We start from the raw sequence: 24,087 nt of genomic DNA, 5'->3' as shown, positions 1-24,087 counted from the left end.
AAATACCCTCAGGTGAGGATTAAAAAAAGGAGAAAGAGAGAATCTGAATGTCTTTAGACCATTTGAAACAATGAGTCTAACTGAAAGAACCTAAAATCTTGCCTGACAATTGTGGTTTGTTTTTATGTGCAGATATAACTGGGAGTATTTCTTTGTACCTGAGCTCAGTTAAGCCAGCATCTTTGGAACCCCAGATTGTTATACAATTTGATAGAGTGAACTGCAGGATCTACTTTGGAAACTCTCCTAATATTTTTGTTTCTTGATGTGTATGTAGGTTTCACAGTCCAGCCTGGAGGCCGATGGAGTCTAGAGGTGGGACAGGTGTATGTCATCACGGTAGAAGTGTTTGATAAAAGCAGCACAAAGGTCTATATTTCAGATGTGAGTCTCTCTTGTATTTTTCTAGCCCCTTGTACCTTTTTATTTGCTTTTGCTTCCAGATTTTACCTTTGGAAATGCAAGTTACTACTTCATTATTATTATTATTATTATTATTAAATAGTTCTGTCCTTGAGGAATGCTAAGCCAGAAGTAAAATATATAATTTGGTCAGAATTCTAGGAAAGAACTGAAGTGATAATACTTTGGAGGGGATCCTCATTCTACAGCTTCACTTCAGAGATGGTTAGCACAGTATTATAGGGTGAGAGCAGTAGTGTGAACATCAGATGAAGTGTTCTATTCACTCTCCAGCATTTCCCCTCTCCCCCCGCCCCCACTGTCAACTTATGGAATGGCACATCCCACTAAAATTTACTTCAGCTTGGACTCCTTCTATTTCTGATTACTTGCCATTAGTGAATCTTTCAAAAACTAGCACCACATTAGAATTACATCTTTCCGACTTAGAATTTCCATGAGGCAGAGCAAAAATTTTGTTTTTATTTATTTATTTTTAATAGCAAAGGTGGAGATTTTATTGAAGAACAAGTATAGGCTCCCACGTGGGGAGGGTGAAAGAGTCCCCTGTTTTTATTTCTTTATCCCCAGAATGCAGAGCCACACTTTTTTTCTCTTTCTTTAATGCTTTGGGATTAAGATGGCTTTAGGGAAAAAGCATTTCTTCAGGTTTGTGTTGCTGTTGGGCTGATTTTCAGAATGTCAGGATTACATGCCAGTTCCTAAGGGAGTACTTTGAAGAGCAGCTAACGACTGTGAATGGATCTTACCACGTAGTGAAAACCCTAAAAGATGGTGTTGTGGTGATAAATGCATCCCTGACTTCCATCATTTCCCAGGTAGGAACTAAAAGGACTTCTTTGAGTTCTGAGAATACTGATGAATCTTGGTAACTTCTTGTTTTGCAAGCATATATATGGCATATCCCACCTTTATCTTTCACAAAAAATAAAAAACTGATAAACAGCTCTGGTCGTGTGGCTCAGTTGGTTGGAGCATGGTCCCATACACCAAAAGGGTATGGGTTCGATTTTCAGTCAGGGCACACATATCTAGGTTATGGGTTGATCTCGAGTCATGGGGTATACAAGAGACAACTCTTGCCTCCCACATCGATGTTTCTCTCTATCCCTCTCTTCTTTCTCCCTTCTTCTCTCTCTAAAATCAATAAACATATCCTTAGGTAAGGATAAAAAAACACCAAAAAAACTGATAAACAGTATACTTAGTAGTTTATACCTCTATAAATTTTCTATTCCAATCTGCGTTATTGCATGTATCTACATTTTATGGTTATTGTATATTTATATAACTTGAAGTTCCTTTATATGTTTTTATTGGTTTCAGAGAGGGAGGAAGAGGGAGAAAGAGAGAGTAATATCAATGATGAGAGAGAATTATTGATTGTCTGCCTCCTGCATGCCCCCTACTGGATATCGAGCCTGCAACCTGGGCATGTGCCCTGACTGGGAATTGAACCATGACCTCCTGGTTCAGAGGTCAGCGCTCAATCACTGAGCCACGCCGGCTGGGCTCCCCCCAGCATCTTTAGATGTTCTCTTTCTTTTTCTTTTTTTTTTAAAAAAATAAATATATATATATTTTATTGATTTTTTTACAGAGAGGAAAGGGAGAGGGATAGAGAGTTAGAAACATCAATGAGAGAGAAACATCGATCAGCCGCCTCCTGCACACCCCCTACTGGGGATGTGCCCACAACCAAGGTACATGCCCTTGACCAGAATCGAACCTGGGACCTTTCAGTCCGAAGGCTGACGCTCTATCCACTGAGCCAAACCAGTTAGGGCAAAATGTTCTCTTTCTTTTATTATGAATAGTTTGTAATATCCCTTTGCCTTTAGAGTTCATGTACTTAACTGATGAGTGTTGAAGTGTCTTTCTTTCTGAAATTATGATTTCCTTCCCTATGTTGATAAAAATTTTATTTCAGGAAACTTTAACTAGTTTCCCTGATTGTGATACTTATTTTGGATTTAGCAAAATTCCTTTCATTATTAATGAACCACAGTAGTTGTGCTTCTTTAATGAATAGGGACATTTGTTTCTTTTATATATAGAAACTGGTTGAGTAATTCATTAGCACACCATGTTCTGGTGCTTTGAATATGAATGTGTATTATATGAAGAATCCTCATAAAAGCTCTTTTGCTCCCTTTTTTCTGCTCTTCTAGAATAAAAATATTCAGCCTATAAAACTTCCAATTGTACATCAGCAAGAAGTGAAGATTTATTTACCCATCAAGCTTACCCCCAACTACTTGGCATTTCCTCATTATCCTATGGGAATGTTATATCGTTATAAAGTACAGGTATATTGTCTTATAAAATGAGGTTTCACAAAGAGATAATTCAGTTTCTGTGATAGCTTAATTTTTTGAAATTTGGCTAATGTTAAATTCATTTCCCCCTAGTCCTAATAGTATAACTCAGATTTTTTGGTGACAACCAAATTATGCTCTTGAATAGTGTCATCCTTACAAAACTCGGTATACTTTCTGTCTCTCCTCCATTTATTCTTTCCTTGTGAGTTTTTTTTTTCCTAAATATGTTTTTAGTTATTTTAGAGAAAGATGAAGGGAGAGGGAGAGAGATAGAAATATCAAAGATGAAAGAGAAGCATCAATTGGCTGCCTCCTGCATGCCCCCTATTGGGGATCGAGCTGGCAAACCAGGCATGTGCTCTGACCTGGAACCGAACCGTGACCTCCTGGTTCATGGGTCAACACTTAACCACTGAACCCCACCAGCCGGGCTCCTTGTGAGTTTTATCAGTTTTATTAAGCTTCTTTGTGCCCTTTTTGACATTTTGTGACACTGCCATTAATAATCTCCTTTTAGCATTTATTTTCCCCTTTTTACTAGGACATCAGTTTCCTCATGTGTCCAGAAATAATTCATTATATATTTTTAGTATTTCTCAAACTTTACCACATTTTACGTCTCCATGTAAATTACATTTTTCTCCTATAGTAATTAAATATAAGGTGGTATTTTTTCACAGGTAGAGGGTGGCAGTGGCAACTTCACCTGGGCCTCTTCTAATGAAACAGTGGCTATGGTAACCACAAAAGGAGTGGTGACTGCTGGTCAGGTCAGAGGCAACAGTACTGTTGTGGCCCGAGATGTACAAAATCCTTTTCGATACGGAGAAATGAAGGTAAACAACTCTCCAAAGAACCTTCTTATTACTCCTGAGATACTACTGCCTAAATTTATTTCTTCTCTTTTCTTTTTTTGCTGTCTAAATTTAAGTACAGTAACACATTTAAGCAAAGACAAAATAAAAGATCTTTTTAAAAAGATATGGCCCTGCCCGGTAGCTCAGTTAGTTAGAGCATCATCCCAATATGCCAAGGTTGTGGGTTCCATCTCCAGTCAGGGCACATAAAAGAATATATAAGAATCGACCGGTTTGGCTCAGTGGATAGAATGTTGGCCTGTGGACTGGAGGGTCCCAGGTTTGATTCCAGTCAGGGGCATGTACCTTGGTTGTGGGCACATCCCCAGTGGGAGGTGTGCAGGAGGCAGCTGATCAATGTTTCTAACTCTCTATCCCTCTCCCTTCCTCTCTGTAAAAAATCAGTGAAACGTATTTAACAAAAAAAAAAAAAGAATCAACCAATGAATGCATGAAATAAGTGGAACAACAAATTGATATTTCCCACTCTCTTTTTCTCTCTCTCTCCCACCTTCCTCTCTCTCTCTCAAATCAATAAATAAAAAAATTTTAAAGCTATCAAGAAAGAGGAATTGATCTATATTAGAGGTGAGCAAACTTTTTCTGTAAAGGGCCATATAGTAAACAAATAAAAATATTATTTTTTTTGTTTTAAATATATATTTTTATTGATTTCAGAGAGGAAGGGAGAGGGAGAGAGAGATAGAAACATCAGTGATGCCCTAGCCAATTTGGCTCAGTGGATAGAGCATAGGCCTGGGGACTGACAGGTCCCAGGTTCGATTCCGGTCAAGGGCACATGCCCGGGTTGCGGGCTCGATCCTCAGTAGGGGGCGTGCAAAAGGCAGCTGATCAATGATTCTCATCATTGATGTTTCTATCTCTCTCTCTCCCTCTCTGAAATCAATAAAAATATATTTTAAAAATAAAATAAAAAAGGAAAGCTGATTTAAAAAAAAAAAAAAGAAACATCAGTGATGAAAGAGAATCATTGATTGGCTGCCTCATGCATGTCCTCCACTGGGATCAAGCCCGTATCCCCGGCATGTGCCCTTGGCCAAATCGAGCCCAGGACCCTTCATTCCATAGGCCGACACTTCATCCACTGAGCCAAGCTGGCTAGGACCTAAAAACATATTTTTAAAAATATATATTTTATTGATTTTTACAGAGAGGAAGGGAGAGGGATAGAGAGTTAGAAGCATCGATGAGAGAGAAACATCAATCAGCTGCCTCCTGCACACCCCCTACTGGGGATGTGCCTGCAACCAAGGTACATGCCCTTGACCAGAATCGAACCCGGGACCCTTCAGTCTGCAGACTGATGCTCCATCCACTGAGCCAAACCAGTTAGGGCTAAAAAAATATTTTAAAAAAATTAAAATAAGCCCTAGCTGGTTTAGCTCAGTGGATAGAGTGTCGGCTTGCAGACTAAAGGGTCCCAGGTTCGATTTCAGTCAAGGGCACATTGTTCGATTCCAGTCAAGGGTGGAGTTGCGGGCTCAATCCCCAGTAGGGGGTGTGCAGGAGACAGCTGATCAATGATTTTCTCTCATCATTGATGTTTCTGTCTCTCTCCCTCTCCCTTCCTCTCTGAAATCAATAAAAAAATACATATTAAAAAATTAAAATAAAAAGAAATGAGTGACATATTCAGCACCTACTACACATACACACATGTGCATGCATATTGTATATAAAACACACATATATGTTCATGTATTCCTGTATTTAAATATTTAAGGAATGCTTTCATCTAAGACAGTGGTCAGCAAACTCATTAGTCAACAGAGCCAAATATCAACAGTACAATGATTGAAATTTCTTTTGAGAGCCAAATTTTTTAAACTTAAACTTCTTCTAACGCCACTTCTTCAAAATAGACTAGCCCAGGCCGTGGTATTTTGTGGAAGAGCCACACTTAAGGGGCCAAAGATTCGCATGTGGCTCGTGAGCTGCAGTTTGTGAACCACTAATCTAAGACTTTTAAAAATATATTTTTATTGATTTCAGAGAAGAAGGGAGAGGGGGAGAGAGATAGAAACATCAATGATGAAAGAGAAGCATCTATTGGCTGCCTCCTGCATGCCTCCCACTGGGGACCAAGCCCACAACCTGGGCATGTGTGCTGACTGGAAATCGAACCATGACTTTTTGGTTCATAACTTGATGCTCAACCACTGAGCCACGCTGGCTGGGCTGACATAACTTTCTTGAATGATTAATTTTTTCCCTCTAGATATATGTCCTGAAACTGAACAAAATTGAACTGTTACCATATCGTGCTGATGTGGAGATTGGCCAGCTTATAGAAATCCCCATTGCTATGTATCACGTAAATAAGGAGACCAGTGAGGCCATCGCATTCTCAGACTGCTCTCTTTTATCCTTGGATCTACACATGGATAAGCAAGGAGTTTTTACTCTTTTCAAAGAAGGTGAGAGTAAGTTTTTTATATTCTTCTTTCTTTGTCTTAGAATTAAAGGACAAATCATCAATTCAGAAACTACAAATTATATTATAAATTCACGTATTACCTTTCTTTACAATACTTTGGTTTGTTCTGTCAACTGCCCTTGTAGTAAGTGCCTCCTGAATGCCCCCTACTGGGGATGAAGCCTGCAACCTGGGTATGTGCCCAGATGGAAATTGAACCCGAGGCCCTTTGATGCATGGAATGACGCCCAAACAACTGAGCCACACCGGCCAGGGCGATTCTTTTATTTCTATAGACTGATTTCCTTGAGAACTGAGTGCTTGTAACCCTACTGAAGTCATACTATTTGATTTGCAGGTATTCAAAGACCAGGACCAAAGCACTGTTCCAGTACACATGTAGCAGCCAAATCTCTGGGTCATGCTCTGTTAGCAGTGCGTGTAACTGAGTGTGGAGAGGACATGGAAAGCAGTGCCACATTCGCTGCTTATGACCCCCTAAAGGTGAGATATTTTATGGTAAGGAACTGGACTCCACTGTGTCTGCTTAGGGGCTTCTTAGCTGCCTGTGATCTCTATTAAAGATCACTGATATTTGTGTTCTCTTTACTTACCACTCTGTTTCCTCTCTTTCTTTCTTTCTTTCTTTCTTTTTCTTTCTTTCTTTCTTTTTCTTTTCTTTCTTTTCTTTCTTTCTTTCTTTTCTTTTCTTTGCCTTCCTTCCTTCCTTCCTTCCTTCCTTCCTTCCTTCCTTCCTTCCTTCCTTCCTTCCTTCCTACCTTCCTTCCTTCCTTCCTGTGTTAATCCTCACCCAAGAATATTTTTTCTTTTCTTTTTTTTTTTTGTTCAGAACCACATCTATAAGGTTACTTAAGAATCTTCTGGAGGACCAAGATGGCGGCATAGGGCAGACGCCTGATTGTTGCCTACCACAACAATTAAGAATATTTTTTCCATTGCTTTTATTTATTTTTGTAAATATTTATATTGACTTAAAATTTTTTATTGATTTTTTTAAGAGAGAGAGGAAGGAAGAAGGAGAGAGAGAGAAACATCAATGTAAGAGAGAGACATTGATTGCTTGCCTCCTATGCACACCCCAACTGCAGCCAGAAATTGAACCTTTAACCCAGGTACGTGTCCTTGACTGGGAATTGAACCTTGTGACCCTTTGGTATGTTGGGCTGATGCTCTAACCAGTAAGAAATACCAGCCAGGGCTACTTACTACTCTCTTGTTTTTAGATCTACAGCTCTCCCATCAAACCTGAGTATTAGGGATCTTACTCCCCCACTTTCTGCCACAGGAATATCTTTAAGTTGTATCAGCAAGTTTTAGACATTCCCCTGCCTTTTTAAATGAGATATAAAATATGTATAGTAAAGTATGTAAAGTGCACTAATCTTAATGTACTATTTCAATTTTTACATATGCACATATCTGTGTAAGTACCACCCTGAATAATATATTAAATATTAGCATACTCTCTTTTGAAGAATTCTGAAAGAAAACATTCAATCCTAGAGAGGGAGTCAGTTATCTTACCCTTTGTACTTATTGATTTTATTATTTATTATTTTTTTATTGATTTCAGAGAGGAAGGGAGAGAGAGAGAGAGAGAGAGAGAGCCAAAAACAGCAATGATGAGAATCATTGATCGGCTGCCTCCCGCAGACCCCCCACTGGGGATCGAGCCCACCACCCCGGCATGTGCCCTTGACTGGAATCAAACCCAGGACCCTTTAGTCCGCAGGTCGACGCTCCATCCACTGAGCCAAACCAGCCAGGTCGTACTTATTGATTTTAATACAACAGATTTTATTTTGGACTCTAAGGATTGGTCCATTATAATTGGTACATTATGACGAGGTAGTTTAGAATAAAAGTAGATAGAACAACCAATGTGTCTCTCTCACATGGATGTTTCTCTCTCTCCACCCGCCCCCCTCTAAAAATCAATGGAAAAGATATCCTCGGGTGAGGATTAAAAAATTTTTTTAAATAAAGGTGGCACCCATAGGGAAAAAGTTAACACTAATGAAAGAAGCAAAGTAAGTTATTGATTCTTTTTTATTTTTCAGAGTATATATTTTTTAAAGCTGGGGACAGTGAAACAAGGACAGGCCTGGGATAGAGGAAGCAACAGAAGCTCACTGGAAAGTCAGAGAAAAGGGGGCCTCGGAGTCAGGCTCAGGGGGTTAGTCCAGGACGAGCTGTGCTGCCCAGTGCTTCCCTGCTTGCACGTCTCTGGGGACCTTCAAGTTCAGGAGATGCACGCCTGAGAGGGAAGAAAGGCGTGGGCATGTTCCCAGGAGGGAGAGCACCTAAGTTACTAATTTTAAAAAGATAACTTACTCACTAAAATTTACATTTTAAGTTGGCCTTATTGCACATTCTACATAAGTATTAAACGTATGAGCATATTTCATTTGTTCTCTTAGTTAATGGCCTAATTAAGTGAAAGTGCTTAGCTGTGGCTCACTGTCACTTCACTTGTGTTTTTTTTCTTGCTTTTATCATTACTCATAGCCTTATTTCATATTTATTGAGTGTCCACAAATCAGATTTTCCCTGAATAAAAACCTTAAAGGAAAGGAAGTAACATGATGATTTTCTTTTTCCACTTAGTGCTTTCGTTATACATATTTCCCTTAACCTGCTGAACAATATCCTATATAATAAAAACCTAATAAGCAAATTGACTGGTTATGTGTTTGTGAACTTTCTGGCTTTAAAAAAAAAAAAAATTAGTACAGAGGGCCCTAGTCTGTTTTGCTCAGTGGATAGAGCATCAGTCTGGTAAAAACAGATTTGAAGGGTCCCAGGTTTTTTCCGGTCAAGGACACGGTCAAGGGCACATACCTTGGTTGCAGGCTCCTCCCTGGCCCGGGCCCTGGTAGGGGCCCCTGCAGGAGGCAACCAATCGATGTGTCTCTCTCATATTGATATTTCTCTCTGTCTTTCCCTTTCTCTTCCACTCTTTGTAAAAATCAATGGAAAAATATTCTTGGGTGAGGAGATAGATAGATAGATAGATAGATAGATAGATAGATAGATAAATTGAATCCAATGTTAAAAAAATTAGTACAGAGGAAAATGAAAGAAAAATTTTTTAAATAAAACAAATTAGTACAGAGGATGAGAAGTATTCAAAGTGAAGAGGCATTGTGTATTATTTCTTAGTTTGGGAATTAAGTCTAATGTCATTTCAGCATAGTAAAATAACCAGTTTTTTTACTTTAGAAAATGCTGAATTCCCTAACCACTCCAGGATTAATTTCTTTAAATATTGTCAGGCTGTAAACCCTGTGGAAGTGGCACTGGTGACATGGAATTCTGTGAAAGAAATGGTATTTGAAGGGGGCCCTCGTCCATGGATCTTGGAGCCCTCCCAATTCTTTTTGGAGTTGACCACGGAGAAGACAGAGAAAATTGAAATAACGCAAGTCCGGCTGCCAGCTAAGAGAAAACAGAACCAGTATATCTACCGGGTGCTGTGCCTGGATTTAGGAGAACAAGTAGGAAAACGACCTTTTTCTAACATTTCTTTTAGCAATACTACTACAAATCTTTTGTACGTCTAGCCATTCCTTTTCAGATTCTAATGGATTTAGTTATGGACTAGATAGGGAAATTCTAATTATTGATTAAAGGATCTTTTTTGTAAACTTTACTATCCTTTAAATATACCCGAAGGTTTTGATTTGCTCATCTGAGAATTCTAACAGTTCACTAAGAGGTTCAAGATCTTTTTGTAGTAATGAGCTTATTTCAATTACTTTATCACTATAATTTATTTCCTTGTTTAGACTAGAGAACATACGGTTTTTCACCTCCAAAGAATGCGAGGAAGGAAAATTTAGTGTCATCTATGGTTAGCAATTTTGAAGAAACAGGTCTGTGCTGATAAGAGTAACAAGTACCTTGCATTAGTTGAATTAGTCTTGATAATTTTTAGAAGTAGTGATAGATCCATCCACAGCTATGACCTGCTTCTATCAAAACCAGTAGCAAAGGTTTACAGTTTGACTAGTGTTGAGAATGCAGTGTATGACTGTGAAACACAGCCAGGCTAGCCAGTCTAACAGGGCTATCCGTGTAGGGTTTTAACTTAAGAACTGTGCTGTAATCAACGAGCTTCTTTATAATATCTCTAGTGAACTCTATTGTGTATATGGCTAGCTGTTAGTAATTTCAGGCCTAATTACCCCCTTTTGAAGCTCTCTAGCTTCTTTTTGTTTCCTGATTCTGTTATTTATACTGCTACCAGAGACGAGTTAAAACAGAAATCAGTTTTTCTACTCTTTACCAACTAGTAACAAAATATTTGGTGGAGGAAAAAACTGAAGTAATTGGTCAGTTACATTTTTTAATATGCCTTTTGTTTTCAAATTTCCATAATACCCGTGTTTCTCTTAGCACTAGCACAGACAATTAAGAATTATAATGTCTTTTAAGGAATTTGCCTGATTATAATGTCCAAAGAGCTCTATACCAGAATTTGAATAATTCTAACACCTGTAGATGGACACAGCTGACATCAAGTGTCTACATACAATTACCCCTGCTCTGGTGTTTCCTTAAAGGTTCTGACATTTCGAATTGGAAATCACCCCGCTGTCCAGAACCCTAGTCCCGCTGTAGAGGTTGTGCAGGTACACTTCATATGTGCCCACCCTGCCAGCATGTCAGTAACCCCAGTATACACGGTGCCACCTGGTGCCCAGCCATGTCCTCTGCCACAGCACAACAAACAACTGGTGAGTAGAGTATTTCCAACTAGCATGGCACTTTGTCTTCCATGCTCTAGAGATAAATGGTCTGAAATAATCTTTTGTCGTATTAAAGTTAAGGCAATTGTTTTATTTGTTATTAATTCTCTGATAGTATCTGAGAAGTTATTGAACTAGGTTAGAAATGGCTACACTAAATGACACTTAGTACCTAGTGCTTATAGTACCAAGCCAGCTTGTAATTATTGGCAATAGACAATAACTTCTCTAAATAACTTCCAAATAGTTTTGCTAATTTCCTTCCCTGCCAAATCTTTTATTAGCATTATCAATAAGTAACAGAATTTACCTCTACTCCAAACCCATCATGAAGAATAATGACATGCAATAACATAGTTGGTAGGCAGGCAAGTTAGGAGAATGTTCTTATTCTTAGGAAATGCATGTGGAAATATTTAGGGGTAAAGTGCCATGATGCCTACATAATTTTGCAAAAAAGAAGAAGGAGGAGAAGGGTATGGAGGGATAAATAGTGGTGGAAAAAATAAATAGTTATTTTTAAAAAAGATACACATGTAGGGTAAGAAAGTAGAGGGAGAGAAAGAAAGCAAATGGTGACTCCACATGAAGTATGTGTAGGTATTCATTCTTCCAACATACCTGGAGGTTTGAAAATTGTCAAAGAATAAAATTGGGAGAAAACATAATCCCTAGCTTCAGGGTTATCTTACCAAGCCTCTTAAGAAGTTGTTTTCTTTTCTTTTTATGTTAATGCAGATTCCTGTATCAAGCCTAAGGGACACAGTTCTGGAACTGTCAGTGTTTGATCAGCACAAAAGAAAGTTTGATAATTTCAGTTCACTAATGCTAGAATGGAAATCCTCAAATGAAACACTGGCTCATTTCGAAAATTATAATTCAGTAGAGATGGTAGCAAAGGACGATGGCAGTGGGCAGACCCGATTACATGGTATTGTGAAAATTTATGAACGTTTTCATATACCTGCTAAATGGTTCTGCATTAAATATTTCCTTGTGGGTGGAGGTTTGTTTCAGATTTTGTCATATCTCAACTTTTTTATTTTGTTATTCCTCATCCCAGGATATTTTCCCATTGATTTTAGAGAGTGGAAGGGAGGGCAGGGAGAAAGAGAGAAAGATCTATGTGAGAGGGACACATTGATTGGTTGCCTCCTGCACATGCCTTGACTGGGGTCAGGGATCAAATCTGCAACCCAGGTATATGCCCTTGGCTGGGAATTGAGCCTGTGACTCTTTGGGGCGCGGGCCAATGCTCTAACCATTTAGCACACCAGCCAGGGCTCAACTTTCATCTTTGATCATTGCATTTTTTTAAAACGTAAAGGTAAATTTCCTTTTTTGAAAAGCTGTGGTCTAGGGTGCAATATTTCTCACAAGAACATAAAATTAAATTAATTTTAAAATGTATTGATTGCCTATAATTTGCCTAAGATTATGGAAATATTCATTTGCCAGCCAATAGGTATTGAATGGCTATTACATGTAAGACCATGTGCTAGGCACTTGGAGATATAGTGGTAAATGAAGCAGTCACAGCCTCTGCCTTCATAGAATTACAGTCTAATTGGTGAAGCCAGAATTTAAACATTGTATTTGTGTTATGTGTTTGAAGGACAAATATGGGGTGCTTTAAGAGCTTATAATAGGAGAACCTAACCTAGTTTAGAACAGACTACCTTGAGAAAGTAACATGCTGAGACCTGAAGGGATGTTGAAAAGAGGAAATAGAAAGAATAAGCTGAATAAGGTAAGTGAGACTGACTTAAAGAGGCACTAGGTGAGGTGCAAGACGAGGTCCTGAGGGGGCAACAAGACCTCATGTGCAGTCTCTCATCAGCCTCTGCTTGTATCTGGTGGCCTCTTCACCAAAGCAAGCCCCTTGGCCAAAAACAGAGTCAGGGTGGGTGAGGAGCACTCAAGGATATGGATACCAGCAGGCATGATTCACTGCAGGCAATTAATACAACAATCTACCTAAAATCAATCCCAGCCCTAGCCGGTTTGGCTCAGTGGATAGAGCATTGGCCTGCGGACCGAAAGATCCCAGGTTCGATTCCAGTCAAGGGCACTTACCTCGGTTGCAGGATTCTTCCTGGACCAGGCCCTGGTTGGGGATCCAGCAGGAGGCAACCAATCAATGTGCTTCTCTCACATCGATATTTCTCTGTCTTTCCCTCTCTCTTCCACTCTCTCTAAAAATTAATGGAAAAATACCCTCAGGTGAGGATTAAAAAATAATAATAATGAAATAAAATAAATCCCCAAAGTGAAGAAGACAGTGGTACAAAAGAGTAACTTTTAGGTTTCTGGCATGAGCATTTGGATGGATGGTGTAAGCATTCAGTGGAATAAGAAACACCAGAGAAGGAGAACTAAGATTTAGCCTTTCCTTACCCACAGGAGCTTATATTCAGAACAAGTTTAAAAGCTTAGGTAAAGAATACAACATGATATTAATATGTAGATAGCCCTATCCGGTTTGGCTCAGTGGATAGAGCGTTGGCCTGCGGACTGAAGGGTCCCAGGTTCAATCCGGCCAAGGGCACATGCTCTTGTTTCGGGCTCAATCCCCAGTAGGGGGCAAGCAGGAGGCAGCCGATCAATGATTCTCTTTCATCATTGATGTTTCTATCTCTCTCTCTCCCTCTCCCTTCCTCTCTGAAATCAATAAAGAAACATTTTTAAAAATATGTAGATAATACTATAACACTAATAGTATGATATAATTAGTGTAAAAAGTGGTAGAGAAGAAAGAGATGTCCCTTATACCCTATAACAATCAATTACTAAATACCATCATTGTTACCTTCTAAATATTTTTTTGTTTCATCCCTTCCTCTCTAACTTCATCATTGGTGTTCTTATCACCTCTATCCTGCATCACCATGGTGGCCTCCCAGGGATCTCATTTGGTACTGCTACTCTCAGACCTATCCTCCACATTTCTGTCCAGAATGGTCTTTCTAAAATGCAAATCTAGCCCTAGCCGGTGTGGCTCTGTTGGTTGAGTGTTATTCCGTGCACCAAAAGGTCACCAGTCTGATCTCTGGTCAGGGCACATGACCAGGTTGTGGGTTCAACCCCCCGTTGGGGTACGTGCTGGAAGCAACTGATAGCTGTTTCTCCCTCACACCGACGCTGTTCTCTCTTCCTCCCTCTCCCTTCTCCTCTCTAAAAATCAATAAAAATATATTTTTTAAAATGTGCTTTCTTCTTAAAAAACAAAAACAAATCTGAATCTCCCTCTTAAAATTCTTTTTTTGGCTACTGTTTACTGAGCTCTTCTGAAATGCCAGGTATAGCACTAACTGCTTCATATACTTTTTCTCATGTAATCCTCATAACAACCATGAGAGACTGCCATTATAACCCCGATTTTTAAAGTTTATTCGTTCATCAAACATTTATTGCAGTCTTCCTATATTCTAGGCACAGTGTTAGGCCCTGGGATTATAACAGTAAGGAGGTGAAGCAATAAGCTCTCTGACATCAAAACCTGTACTTTTTCTTTTTAATCCTCACCCGAGGACATGTTTATTGATTTTAGAGAGAGGGGAAGGGAAAGAGAGAAAGAGAGAGAAAAGCATAAATCAGTTGCCTCCTCAGTGTGCCCTGACCCGGAATTAAACCCGCAGCCTAGGTAGGTGTCCTGACTGGGAATCGAAGTGTAAAAGATGACACTTCAACCTACTGAGCCATACCGGCCAGGTGCTCTTGACCCCTGACTATGCTGTCACCATATTGCCTTCAGGGACTCCCCATTACTAGTATTTCAGGATAAAATTCATATGTTGCAGCTTAATATATTGACTCCTGCCTACTTTGGCTTCACTTATTACCATCCACATATACCCTTCATTTTTTTTCATATTCAACAACTTTAGATTCTTAACCATGACAAGCCTTGTCATACCTCTTTCCTTTGTATATGTTGTATGTTCTCTTTTCTTGCATTTTCACTGGGCTAACATCTTCCTCTCGTAATCTAGGAGTTTTCTGTCCCTCTGTATTCCCAATCTAAGGAAAACATTTCTTCTTTATGCTGTTCTATATTCTGTATATGTGTGCTCTGTTCATACTTCTATAATAGCACTTACCACACTGTATTGCAGTGGTTGGTTTCCCTCTCAGTTGCCCTTCTAAGCTGTAACTTTCTTGGAGGCAAAGATTGTGTTGTTTTCTTCATCTCTGTATCTTAATTACCTGGCATTTAGCAGTATCTTAATTAGGTAGCATTTAGCAGGCCTTCAGTAAATCTTTGCTGAATGAATGAATGAATGTAACATCATCAGAAAGTGCTTCACAGATTTAGGAATGATGATCATGCATTGAGAATAAAATAATTGTCCTACATAAAGTGGCAGATTCATGTTAGTTAATTTTTTTTTAAAAAAAGGAAAGCAAAAATAAAGCAGGGTCAGATTATAGAAGGCTTTAAAACTAGTTTAAGGAGTGAATTGTTCTAATAAGAAATAGCTATGTTAAATTTTTGAGTAAGGGATTGATATGACATTATATATACAAAACAGTTTAAAAGAGTTTTAGTTCCCACTTCATTTCTCACTTCCATTTTTAATGTTTGTATTATTGATTTTAGAGAGGGGAAGGGAGAGAGAGAGATAGAAACATGTATGAGAAACAGCATCAATCGGCTGCCTCCGGCACGCCCCCTGCTGGGGATCAAGCCCAGGCATGTACCCTGACGGGGAATCAAACCTGCCACTTCCTGGTCACGGGTCTATGCTCAACCACTGAGCCATACCAGCGGGGCTCAATTCCGTTTTTAAATCAAACAAAAAGTTTTCTCCTACATTGTTGTCAGCCTATTTTTGTACTCACAGACCATCAGAGCTGGAAAGCATTTTCGATTTTGCCTGGCCTAATTCCTCATTTAATAAAGGAACTGAGAAAGTAAGTGGTTGCCCAGGGTCACATAGGAATATAGTGGCAGATTCAACACAAAAACCCAGTTTTCTGATTCTTGTGTGTTTCCCCATTCAGTGTTTTTTTCTCCCTGTAACAAAACACTGTTTGAAATAAATTAGGGTAGAGTTTGGTTTTCTGGAGACGCTTTTGTATTTTACATGTTATTGTCTCACAGAATATTTTTCTGCACGTCTCTAGGTCATCAGATCCTTAAAGTACATCACATAAAAGGGACTGTACTCATCGGAGTCGATTTTGTAGGCTATTCAGAAAAAAGTTCAAAGGTAAGTGGAGATTGTTATATAAGAAATATAAATTAAATAACTGAACTTTCAGGTTCTTCTTTAAAAGTTGTTTGTAACTGATATAAATCTGGGAACTGTGTATGTACCTCTATGCTTCTGTTATCTTTGGCACTTGAAAGAGTACTGGGATCTTTTTTCACTGAGTTGAGGAATCAAAAGTTTATATTCAGCCGAAACCAGTTTGGCTCAGTGGATAGAGCGTCGGCCTGTGGACTCAAGGGTCCCAGGTTCGATTCTGGTCAAGGGCATGTACCTTGGTTGCGGGCACATCCCCAGTAGGGGGGGTGCAGGAGGCAGCTGATTGATGTTTCTCTCTCATCAATGTTTCTAACTCTCTATCCCTCTCTCTTCCTCTCTGTAAAAAATCAATAAAATATATTTTTTAAAAAAGTTCATATTCACCTTTGTGGCTCTTACTATATTTCTAGGTTCTTTCCAACTTGCCCATATCTGCAGCCGTGGAGCTGCTCCTGGTGGATGATGTAACTGTGTTGCCTGAGAATGCCGCCATCTACAACCATCCAGATGTGAAGGTAGAAGATGTGTTTGGTCTAGTTAAATGGAATCATATTGGATAGGAGAGTACTAGGTTATTAAGGTTAACAGTATAACAATAAAAAAGCTCACTTATGTGTTTAAAATCATGGCTATACATATACATACATCCTAATTAACTACAATATCCTTAGGAGTTATACTTTAATATTCATATTTTGTTTTTGGTCCATTAATCACATATTCTTTCTTAGGTAGATTGAAGCTATTTTCTTTGAGTTATTTATAAACCAAAGGGAATGGAATATTGTTTGCCTTATTTTTCCATAGGAAATATTTAGCCTTGTGGAAGGGTCTGGTTATTTTTCGGTCAACAGCAGTGAGCAGAACATTGTCACCATCACTTACTTGGAAGCAGAAAGCTCTGTGCAGGTGAGTGCTAGAGACATTCCCAGACTGATGGTCTCGGGTCAGAGCCGCTCTTAGGAGAATGATTGGAAAAATTCCATTGTGTGTTTCAAATCAGCTACAAAAATAAAATTTGTTTCTTTTTCTTTTTTTAACCTATATAGACTCTTCAGCCAAAAAAATGAGGGTTGTTTTATTTTTTTAACTAGCTGCAATACTGGACAATTGTTGGTTCTGGTTGAGCTGAGACATTATATTTATAAGATTTCCATTAAAAGAAGGTTAATTTCTATAAATGGGTAATTATGCTATTGACCATATAACCTGAGTATAGGTGCTTTTAGACAGGATATAACAACTCAAGATTTTAAGCTGACTTCATAGCCAATATGCCAAGGGATTTGCTTTTAGTTGACTTATAAAAAAGATAATACTTTATATTGCCCTAGCCGGCTTGGCTCAGTGGCTAGAGCATCAACCTGCGGACCAAAGGGTCCCAGATTCACTTCCGGTCAAGGGCACATACCTTGGCTGCAGGCTCCTCACTGGACCAGGCCCTGGTAGGGTCTCATGCAGGAGGCAACCAATCGATGTGTTTCTCTCACATGGATATTTCTCTCTGTCTTTCCCTCTCTCTCCCACTCTCTAAAAAGCAATGGACAAATATCCTCAGGTGAGGATTTTCAAAAAAAGGTAATACCTTACATTAACATATGCTTATATTTTCTTTCCTTCTAAGAGCTCAAAAGAATTTAACTTACTTTAGTCATAATGTTTGTCATTAAGAGGAGAGACTGAGGCACCATGTGCAGGCAGAGGATGTGAAAACATGCTGTAGGAAAGAAGGAAAGACACAGGATCCGTCTGCCCAGTGCTTTCTCCCTCACTGACAACTGCCACATTCATGGACTTGACTTTCTTCATAAAGTCCTTTCCCTGTTCATAATTAAGAAGCTGGACCTGTATGTTGGATTCTGCTTGAATTTAACCAACTTAAATTCTGCTTTTTATCAGTTAATAATTGTTAAGGGTCCATATTTTGCCATTAACTGAAACATCACATTAAGTGTATATATTGTGCTATGTCTGAAATATGTAATGTGACCTCTCAAAGTTCCCATCACAAAGAAAATAAGATATTATATTTTCTGCTTTCGATGAAAATAGTTGCCATGCTCATTGTGGCTCAGTGGGTTGGGCATTGTCCTATGCACCAAGAGGTTGCCAGTTCGATTTCCAATCAGGGCACTTGCTCAATCCATGTTAGGGGGCGTGCAGGGGGCAGCCAATCGATATTTCACTATCACATCATTGTTTCTTTCTCTCTCTCCTCTCTCCCTTTCTCTCTCTCTCAAATTCAATTTAAAAATCGTTCAGAAAAAGAAATAGTTGCCATAATTATGTTTGGACCATGTTTGCTTCTTTACCCACCTACCATCTTCTTCCTTCTAGGTAGTTCCAATACATCCTGGATTTCTCACCTTGGAGGTCTATGATCTGTGCTTGGCTTTCTTGGGTCCAGCACTGGCCCACCTCAGGGTGTCAGACATACAAGAGCTGGAGCTTGATATGATTGATAAGGTGAGAAATATGTGCTTTATCTCATAAATGAAACAGGCTTCATTTTCATTCTCAAACATCACTTAATATAGTCTCTGCTCAACTACTGTGTGTTTATATACCAGGATCTTTGGTAATGTTATTGGAAAAGCTGCCCTTAGAGAACAACATTCTGCCCTGACCGGTTTGGCTCAGTGGATAGAGCATTGGCCTGCGGACTGAAGGGTCCTGGGTTCGATTCTGGCCAAGGGCACATACCTTGGGTTGTGGGCACATCCCCAGTAAGGGGGTGTGCAGGGGGCAGCCGATCGATGTTTCTAACTCTCTATCCCTCTCCCTTCCTCTCTATAAAAAATCAATAAAATATATTTTAAAAAAAAGAACAACATTCCATCATTAAACATGGTAAAGATAGGACCTGGTCAGGTGGTTAGTTGGAGTGTTGTCCTATACACCAAAATGTTGCAGGTTTGATTCCTGGTCAGAGCACATATCCACAGGTTCAATCCTCGGTCAGGGTGCTTACAGGAGGCAACTGATCAATATTTCTCTTTCTCTCTCTCTCTCTCTCTCTCTCTCCCTCTCCTCCCTCTCTCTCTCTTAAAAATCAATAAAAAGACATATCCCCAGGTGAGGATTTAAAAAACCAAGTAAATAAAAATAAACATGGTGAAGATAAATACAGTATACATAGATTAGTCTTGTTTGAACAAAGGCTGACCAGGAACATTCAGCATGAAAAGTTTGCCCCCTCTAAGATTTAGACTGTCCTTGATGAATGCAACACCTCTACTGAAATGACCTCTTTTTAAAAACCACCAGGTTGAAATAGGTAAAACTGTGTTAGTAACTGTGAGGGTTCTTGGCTCTTCCAAACGCCCATTCCGAAATAAATACTTCAGAAACATGGAGCTCAAACTGCAGCTGGCCTCTGCCATTGTCACCCTGACGTGAGTACCGTTTCAGTACTTCTTTCTCCCTGTGTTTCACATCTTGACTCTCCTTCCTGGTAACCTGGTAACCCGAGGTTATTTTAGAATTTCCTCTTTCCCTTTTTGTCACAGTACCTTCGGCCCTTACTCTCTTCCCATATTCAGATGTCTTATTTGAGGGTCAAAATCATGAGTCTCATTAGTTTTTCCATTTTATGACACTTCTCCCGGGGTGATATCCTTTTGGGGTGCTTCTATATAGAGGACCTTCAGAAATCTATTTAGAAGCAGAGTCACTAGTATACCCGCCTGTGAAAGGGGAATTGCAGGTATTCCAAGGCGGTTTGGTATTTGCAGTTTTGCCAGTCTGTGTTTATATTGCCCTATTCCTTTGGTGCCTTAGAGCAAGTGTTTTGCCTTCAGGAGATTCCTGCCATGGGCACGAACTGGGTCTTGACTTTGGAAATTTATTTTCTGGCAGTTCCCTCTAACCAGAGTTAAAATGAGCAGAAAATGTTAAGCGTCTTTAGAAAGCTGCATAACTGGCCACTCTTAAAACCAAATCTTTCTCATCTAAAAATACATGGGTCTTTGCAGGCTAATGGAGGAACAGGACAAATACTCTGAAAATTATATCCTTCGAGCTGTCACTGTTGGGCAAACCACACTTGTGGCTATTGCTAGGGACAAGACGGGGAGAAAATTCACATCAGCTCCTCGGCAAATTGAAGTAAGAAAATTACCTCATTCAAAATTGATAGTTCATCTTATTTAGCATTATTTATCTTTCTGTTTAGTTTGTACGAGTTGAAAATCATTTAACTGGAAAAAAATGTAGTTGTCTAACTTTTGCAACAATATGTGGTTTGTTTGTGTGTGTTTTGTATAAAAATAACACACTTCTTGTAGAAATTGGAAAGCACAAAAAATATAAAGACCCAGAATGAAAATCACGTATAATTCCACTAGAGTAAATTATTTTTAAGATTTCAGTGTATTTCCTTCACCTTTTAAAAAATATATTTTTATTGATTTCGGAGCTGGAGAGAGAGATAGGAACATCAATGATGAGAGAGAATCATTGATTGGCTGCTTCCTGCATGCTCCCTACTGGGTATCATGCCTACAACCCGGGCATGTGCCCTGACCGGGAATTGAATGGTGAAATCCTGGCTCATAGGTCAATGTTCAACCATGGAGTCACGCTGGCCAGGCTATTTCCTTCACTTTTTCCCTTACACTTACTTTAACATGGATGAATCATACACTTTTTTCATCTTAATCTTCTATCAAAAGTATTTTTTATGTGCTTAAAAGTAATTGTTGGGCCCTGACTGGTTTGGCTCTGTGGATAGAGCATCGGCCTGGGGACTGAAGGGTCCCGGGTTCGATTCCAGTCAAGGGCACATGCCTGGTTGTGGGCTCGATCCCCAGTAGGGGCGTGCAGGAGGCAGCCAATCAATGATCCTCATCATTGATGTTTCTATCTCTCTCTCCCTCTCCCTTCTTCTCTGAAGTCAATAAAAATATATTTTTAAAAAAGTAATTGTTGGCCATTTGTTGATAAGTGTTGAAGCTGGGTAATAGGTACCTGAGAATTCTTTATATGTTTGAAAAAAAATGTTAAAAAAAAGATAATTGTAAACATAATTTTAATGGCGAGTTTTGTTCCAATGAGTGGATATGTAATAACTTATTTAGCATTCTCATTTAAGTAATTTATAATTTCTGCTATTATAAGTAAAAGTTGAATTTATAAGTAAATACATGTCTTTTTATATTTTGTATATAACTTTATTATTATACAATAATTAGGGTTTTCCCTTTAGAATAAGCTGCATGATCATTTGTTTTGAAATTGACTCTAGTTAATCACTATAATCCTTTTGGTTTTCTCCTTCAAGGTGTTTCCTCCATTCAAACTTGTTCCAGAGAAAATGACACTGATTCCAACCAACATGATGCAGGTGATCTTAAAGACAAAAAAATAAGATTTACCCTTTCTCCTCATCCCACCTCTGCCCATCCCAACATATACACACACCTCTTCTTATTGGCCTCCTCTTGTCTACTCCCAGCCAAGTACAATAGGGTCTGATAAAGAAGAACATTAGTATTTTTCCTGTTCCACAATGAACTACCTTTTAGAATCCCATTGGTCATCTGCAACACTTCCATTTCTTCTGCATTTGAGTTGATGTGGAATATAGGGCGGTGGGAGAAGATGAAGAAGTCCAGTTGTTTGGACAAAATGTTGGGAACAAAGATGTGACTTCTCCCCATGTTTCAGGAATTCACTGGTGTGTTTAAATCCCAGGTAATGTCTGAAGGTGGCCCCCAGCCCCAATCTATCATTCACTTCTCCATCAGTAATCAGACTGTGGCTGTTGTTAATAGGAGGGGGCAAGTTACAGGGAAGGTGGTTGGCACAGCTGTGGTCCATGGCACCATCCAGACAGTGAATGAAGATACTGGCAAAGTCATTGTGTTTTCCCAGGTATTCGTTCTTTGTTCTTCTCGGCTTCTACTCTTTCATCTGGGAACCATACTGGGAGATGAGGGAAGGGAGTAATGATGAGGAGGGTGTTACCAGCCCTGAAAAATGTTTTTAGTCCCTTCATCTGGCATGCTTTTAACCTGCCTGGCATGGGGAATATGTGATCTTCAGTGAAAAACAGAGTAATTGGCATTGTTATAATATCCATGAGGAATTATTTAAAGAGCAAAACCAAACATAGTATGGCATGTTTTTGTTGTTGTTGTTGAATGCCCCAAACAACAACAAACCAACTAGTTATCATAAGCATCTCTGTCCACCCCACAGACACTCCCTCTTAGCCTAAACTGGTTCTCCTTCCTGTTGAGCAGGATGAAGTGCAGGTTGAAGTTGTTCAGCTAAGGTCTGTTAGGATCCTTGCAGCTGCAACTCGACTTATCACAGCTACTGAGGTCAGTATGATGACTCTGTTCTGGGCTCATTATTTTTATAATGCCAGTTATGACACAAAACAATTTTTTCTTTCCAGATGCCAGTTTATGTCATGGGAGTGACTAGTACCCAGACCCCTTTCTCCTTTAGCAATGCCAACCCTGGGCTCACATTCCACTGGTCCATGAGCAAAAGGGAGGTATTGGATCTAGTGCCCAGGCATTCAGAGGTATGAATTTATCTGTTTATTATATTACATTAGGGATCTTGATATTAAGTTTTTCATCATAAGTTTCAGACTGAGTCACTTGCTTCATTTTCATTCTCCTCCTATCAATGAATTGACTCCAGATAACTTAAGAATCTTACAGAGGTGTGCCAGAACTAATTGAGCAATGCAAGCGGAGGTTTCTCTACGGGTGACTCTGTTGCTAAGAATGTGAAAGCAAGTAACTATGGAAATAAGCTCTGGTACTCTAGTTCTTCTAGATGGCTACTTCCAATCTACATTTTCCTTATTGTTACAACAGAGAGAGAAGGGCACAATGTTTATTCATGAATATTTCTTAATCCACCCCTCATTGTGTAGGTTTTTCTACAGCTCCCAGTAGAGAATAACTTTGCCATGGTTGTCCACACAAAAGCAGCTGGTCGGACCAGTATCAAAGTCACTGTCCACTGTATGAACAGCTCTTCTGGGCAGTTTGAGGGAAATCTGTTGGAACTGTCTGATGAAGTTCAGATCCTGGTAAGGGCCCCAACCTAAATCCTGTTTTTGTATATTAAGGAGCAAAAAGTTACATTTGCTTTATCATCCATGAAGAGCTTAGCCTGAATAGAGGTAGAGAAATGGCTAGAGGGATCCCTAGAACAGGTTTATAATTTCTAGATCTTTTGTCATTTCTGCTAATTGCCTCTATATAAGTATTGACATTAGAAACTACACACTCCTCTCAACTCCCCATGCAATGGACACAGGATATGAACACCATAATAACTAAAGAGGGATTCATTTCTGAGCCATTCTGCCTAACATAGATATTGAGATACAGTCCACTTAGCTATATTCATAGGTAGAACGAAAACTAATCCTAACTTCTGGTAAGGTGTAGAGTATGAATAGTTCCTACAGATGTTCTCAAGCTGAAAGCTAAATGGCCCTATTGCTTTTAAAATTCAAAAGAAAAATTTATCATTTTGTGAAGCAAATAAATTTTTCTCCCTCTAAATATGGGACTGATATTTTCTTTTTCTTTTTTCTCCTTTATTTTGGCTTTTGTTCTCTGATTCAGTGAGACACAGAGGAAAGAGCACTTTACTAGGTGGAAAGCCTGAATAATGTTCCCTGCTAATTTAATATAGATTCTTTGTTCCCAAATCTCTTTTCAGTTTATAAGAGCTAAATTAGAAATTTCAAAATTATTTTATACCTTATATCTAAGTAATACAGAGGAAGTAATAATGTAAACTTGAAGTAAGCCTAATATTAGGTTATATGGTCTAGAATACCTAGATACATCTTTTTTAAAAATTTTTTTATTGATTTCAGAGAGGAAGGGAGATGGAGAGCAAGATAAAACATCAGTGATGAGAGAGAATCATTGATCAGCTGCCTCCCGCACACCCCACACCAGGGATCGAGCCTGCAACCCGGGCATGTGCCCCGACTGGGAATCGAACCATGATCTCCTGGTTCATAAGTCAACACTCAACCACTTA

At 39.1% G+C, this 24,087-nt stretch overlaps 1 protein-coding gene across 3 annotated transcripts in view; it reads left to right on the top strand.

Annotated features, from left to right (window-relative positions):
- The window catches only part of NUP210L (nucleoporin 210 like), a 58,403-nt gene that overhangs the window by 15,737 nt on the left and 18,579 nt on the right, over positions 1-24,087 (top strand). For all 3 annotated transcript variants that reach the window (XM_054712209.1, XM_054712208.1, XM_054712210.1), the window contains exons 9-28: positions 278-384; positions 1,101-1,241; positions 2,595-2,732; positions 3,425-3,580; positions 5,841-6,039; positions 6,397-6,542; positions 9,335-9,556; positions 10,625-10,798; positions 11,549-11,741; positions 15,938-16,023; positions 16,473-16,577; positions 16,870-16,971; positions 18,400-18,528; positions 19,330-19,457; positions 20,037-20,169; positions 21,344-21,406; positions 21,757-21,936; positions 22,308-22,388; positions 22,466-22,597; positions 22,958-23,116. In XM_054712209.1, the coding sequence (XP_054568184.1) occupies positions 278-384; positions 1,101-1,241; positions 2,595-2,732; positions 3,425-3,580; positions 5,841-6,039; positions 6,397-6,542; positions 9,335-9,556; positions 10,625-10,798; positions 11,549-11,741; positions 15,938-16,023; positions 16,473-16,577; positions 16,870-16,971; positions 18,400-18,528; positions 19,330-19,457; positions 20,037-20,169; positions 21,344-21,406; positions 21,757-21,936; positions 22,308-22,388; positions 22,466-22,597; positions 22,958-23,116 (2,774 nt within the window). The remainder of the gene's footprint in view (positions 1-277; positions 385-1,100; positions 1,242-2,594; positions 2,733-3,424; positions 3,581-5,840; positions 6,040-6,396; positions 6,543-9,334; positions 9,557-10,624; positions 10,799-11,548; positions 11,742-15,937; positions 16,024-16,472; positions 16,578-16,869; positions 16,972-18,399; positions 18,529-19,329; positions 19,458-20,036; positions 20,170-21,343; positions 21,407-21,756; positions 21,937-22,307; positions 22,389-22,465; positions 22,598-22,957; positions 23,117-24,087) is intronic.

The sequence above is a fragment of the Eptesicus fuscus genome, chromosome 22 (genome assembly GCF_027574615.1).
Source record: "Eptesicus fuscus isolate TK198812 chromosome 22, DD_ASM_mEF_20220401, whole genome shotgun sequence".
NCBI lineage: Eukaryota > Metazoa > Chordata > Mammalia > Chiroptera > Vespertilionidae > Eptesicus > Eptesicus fuscus.
This window is presented reverse-complemented; position numbering and strand designations above follow the sequence as displayed.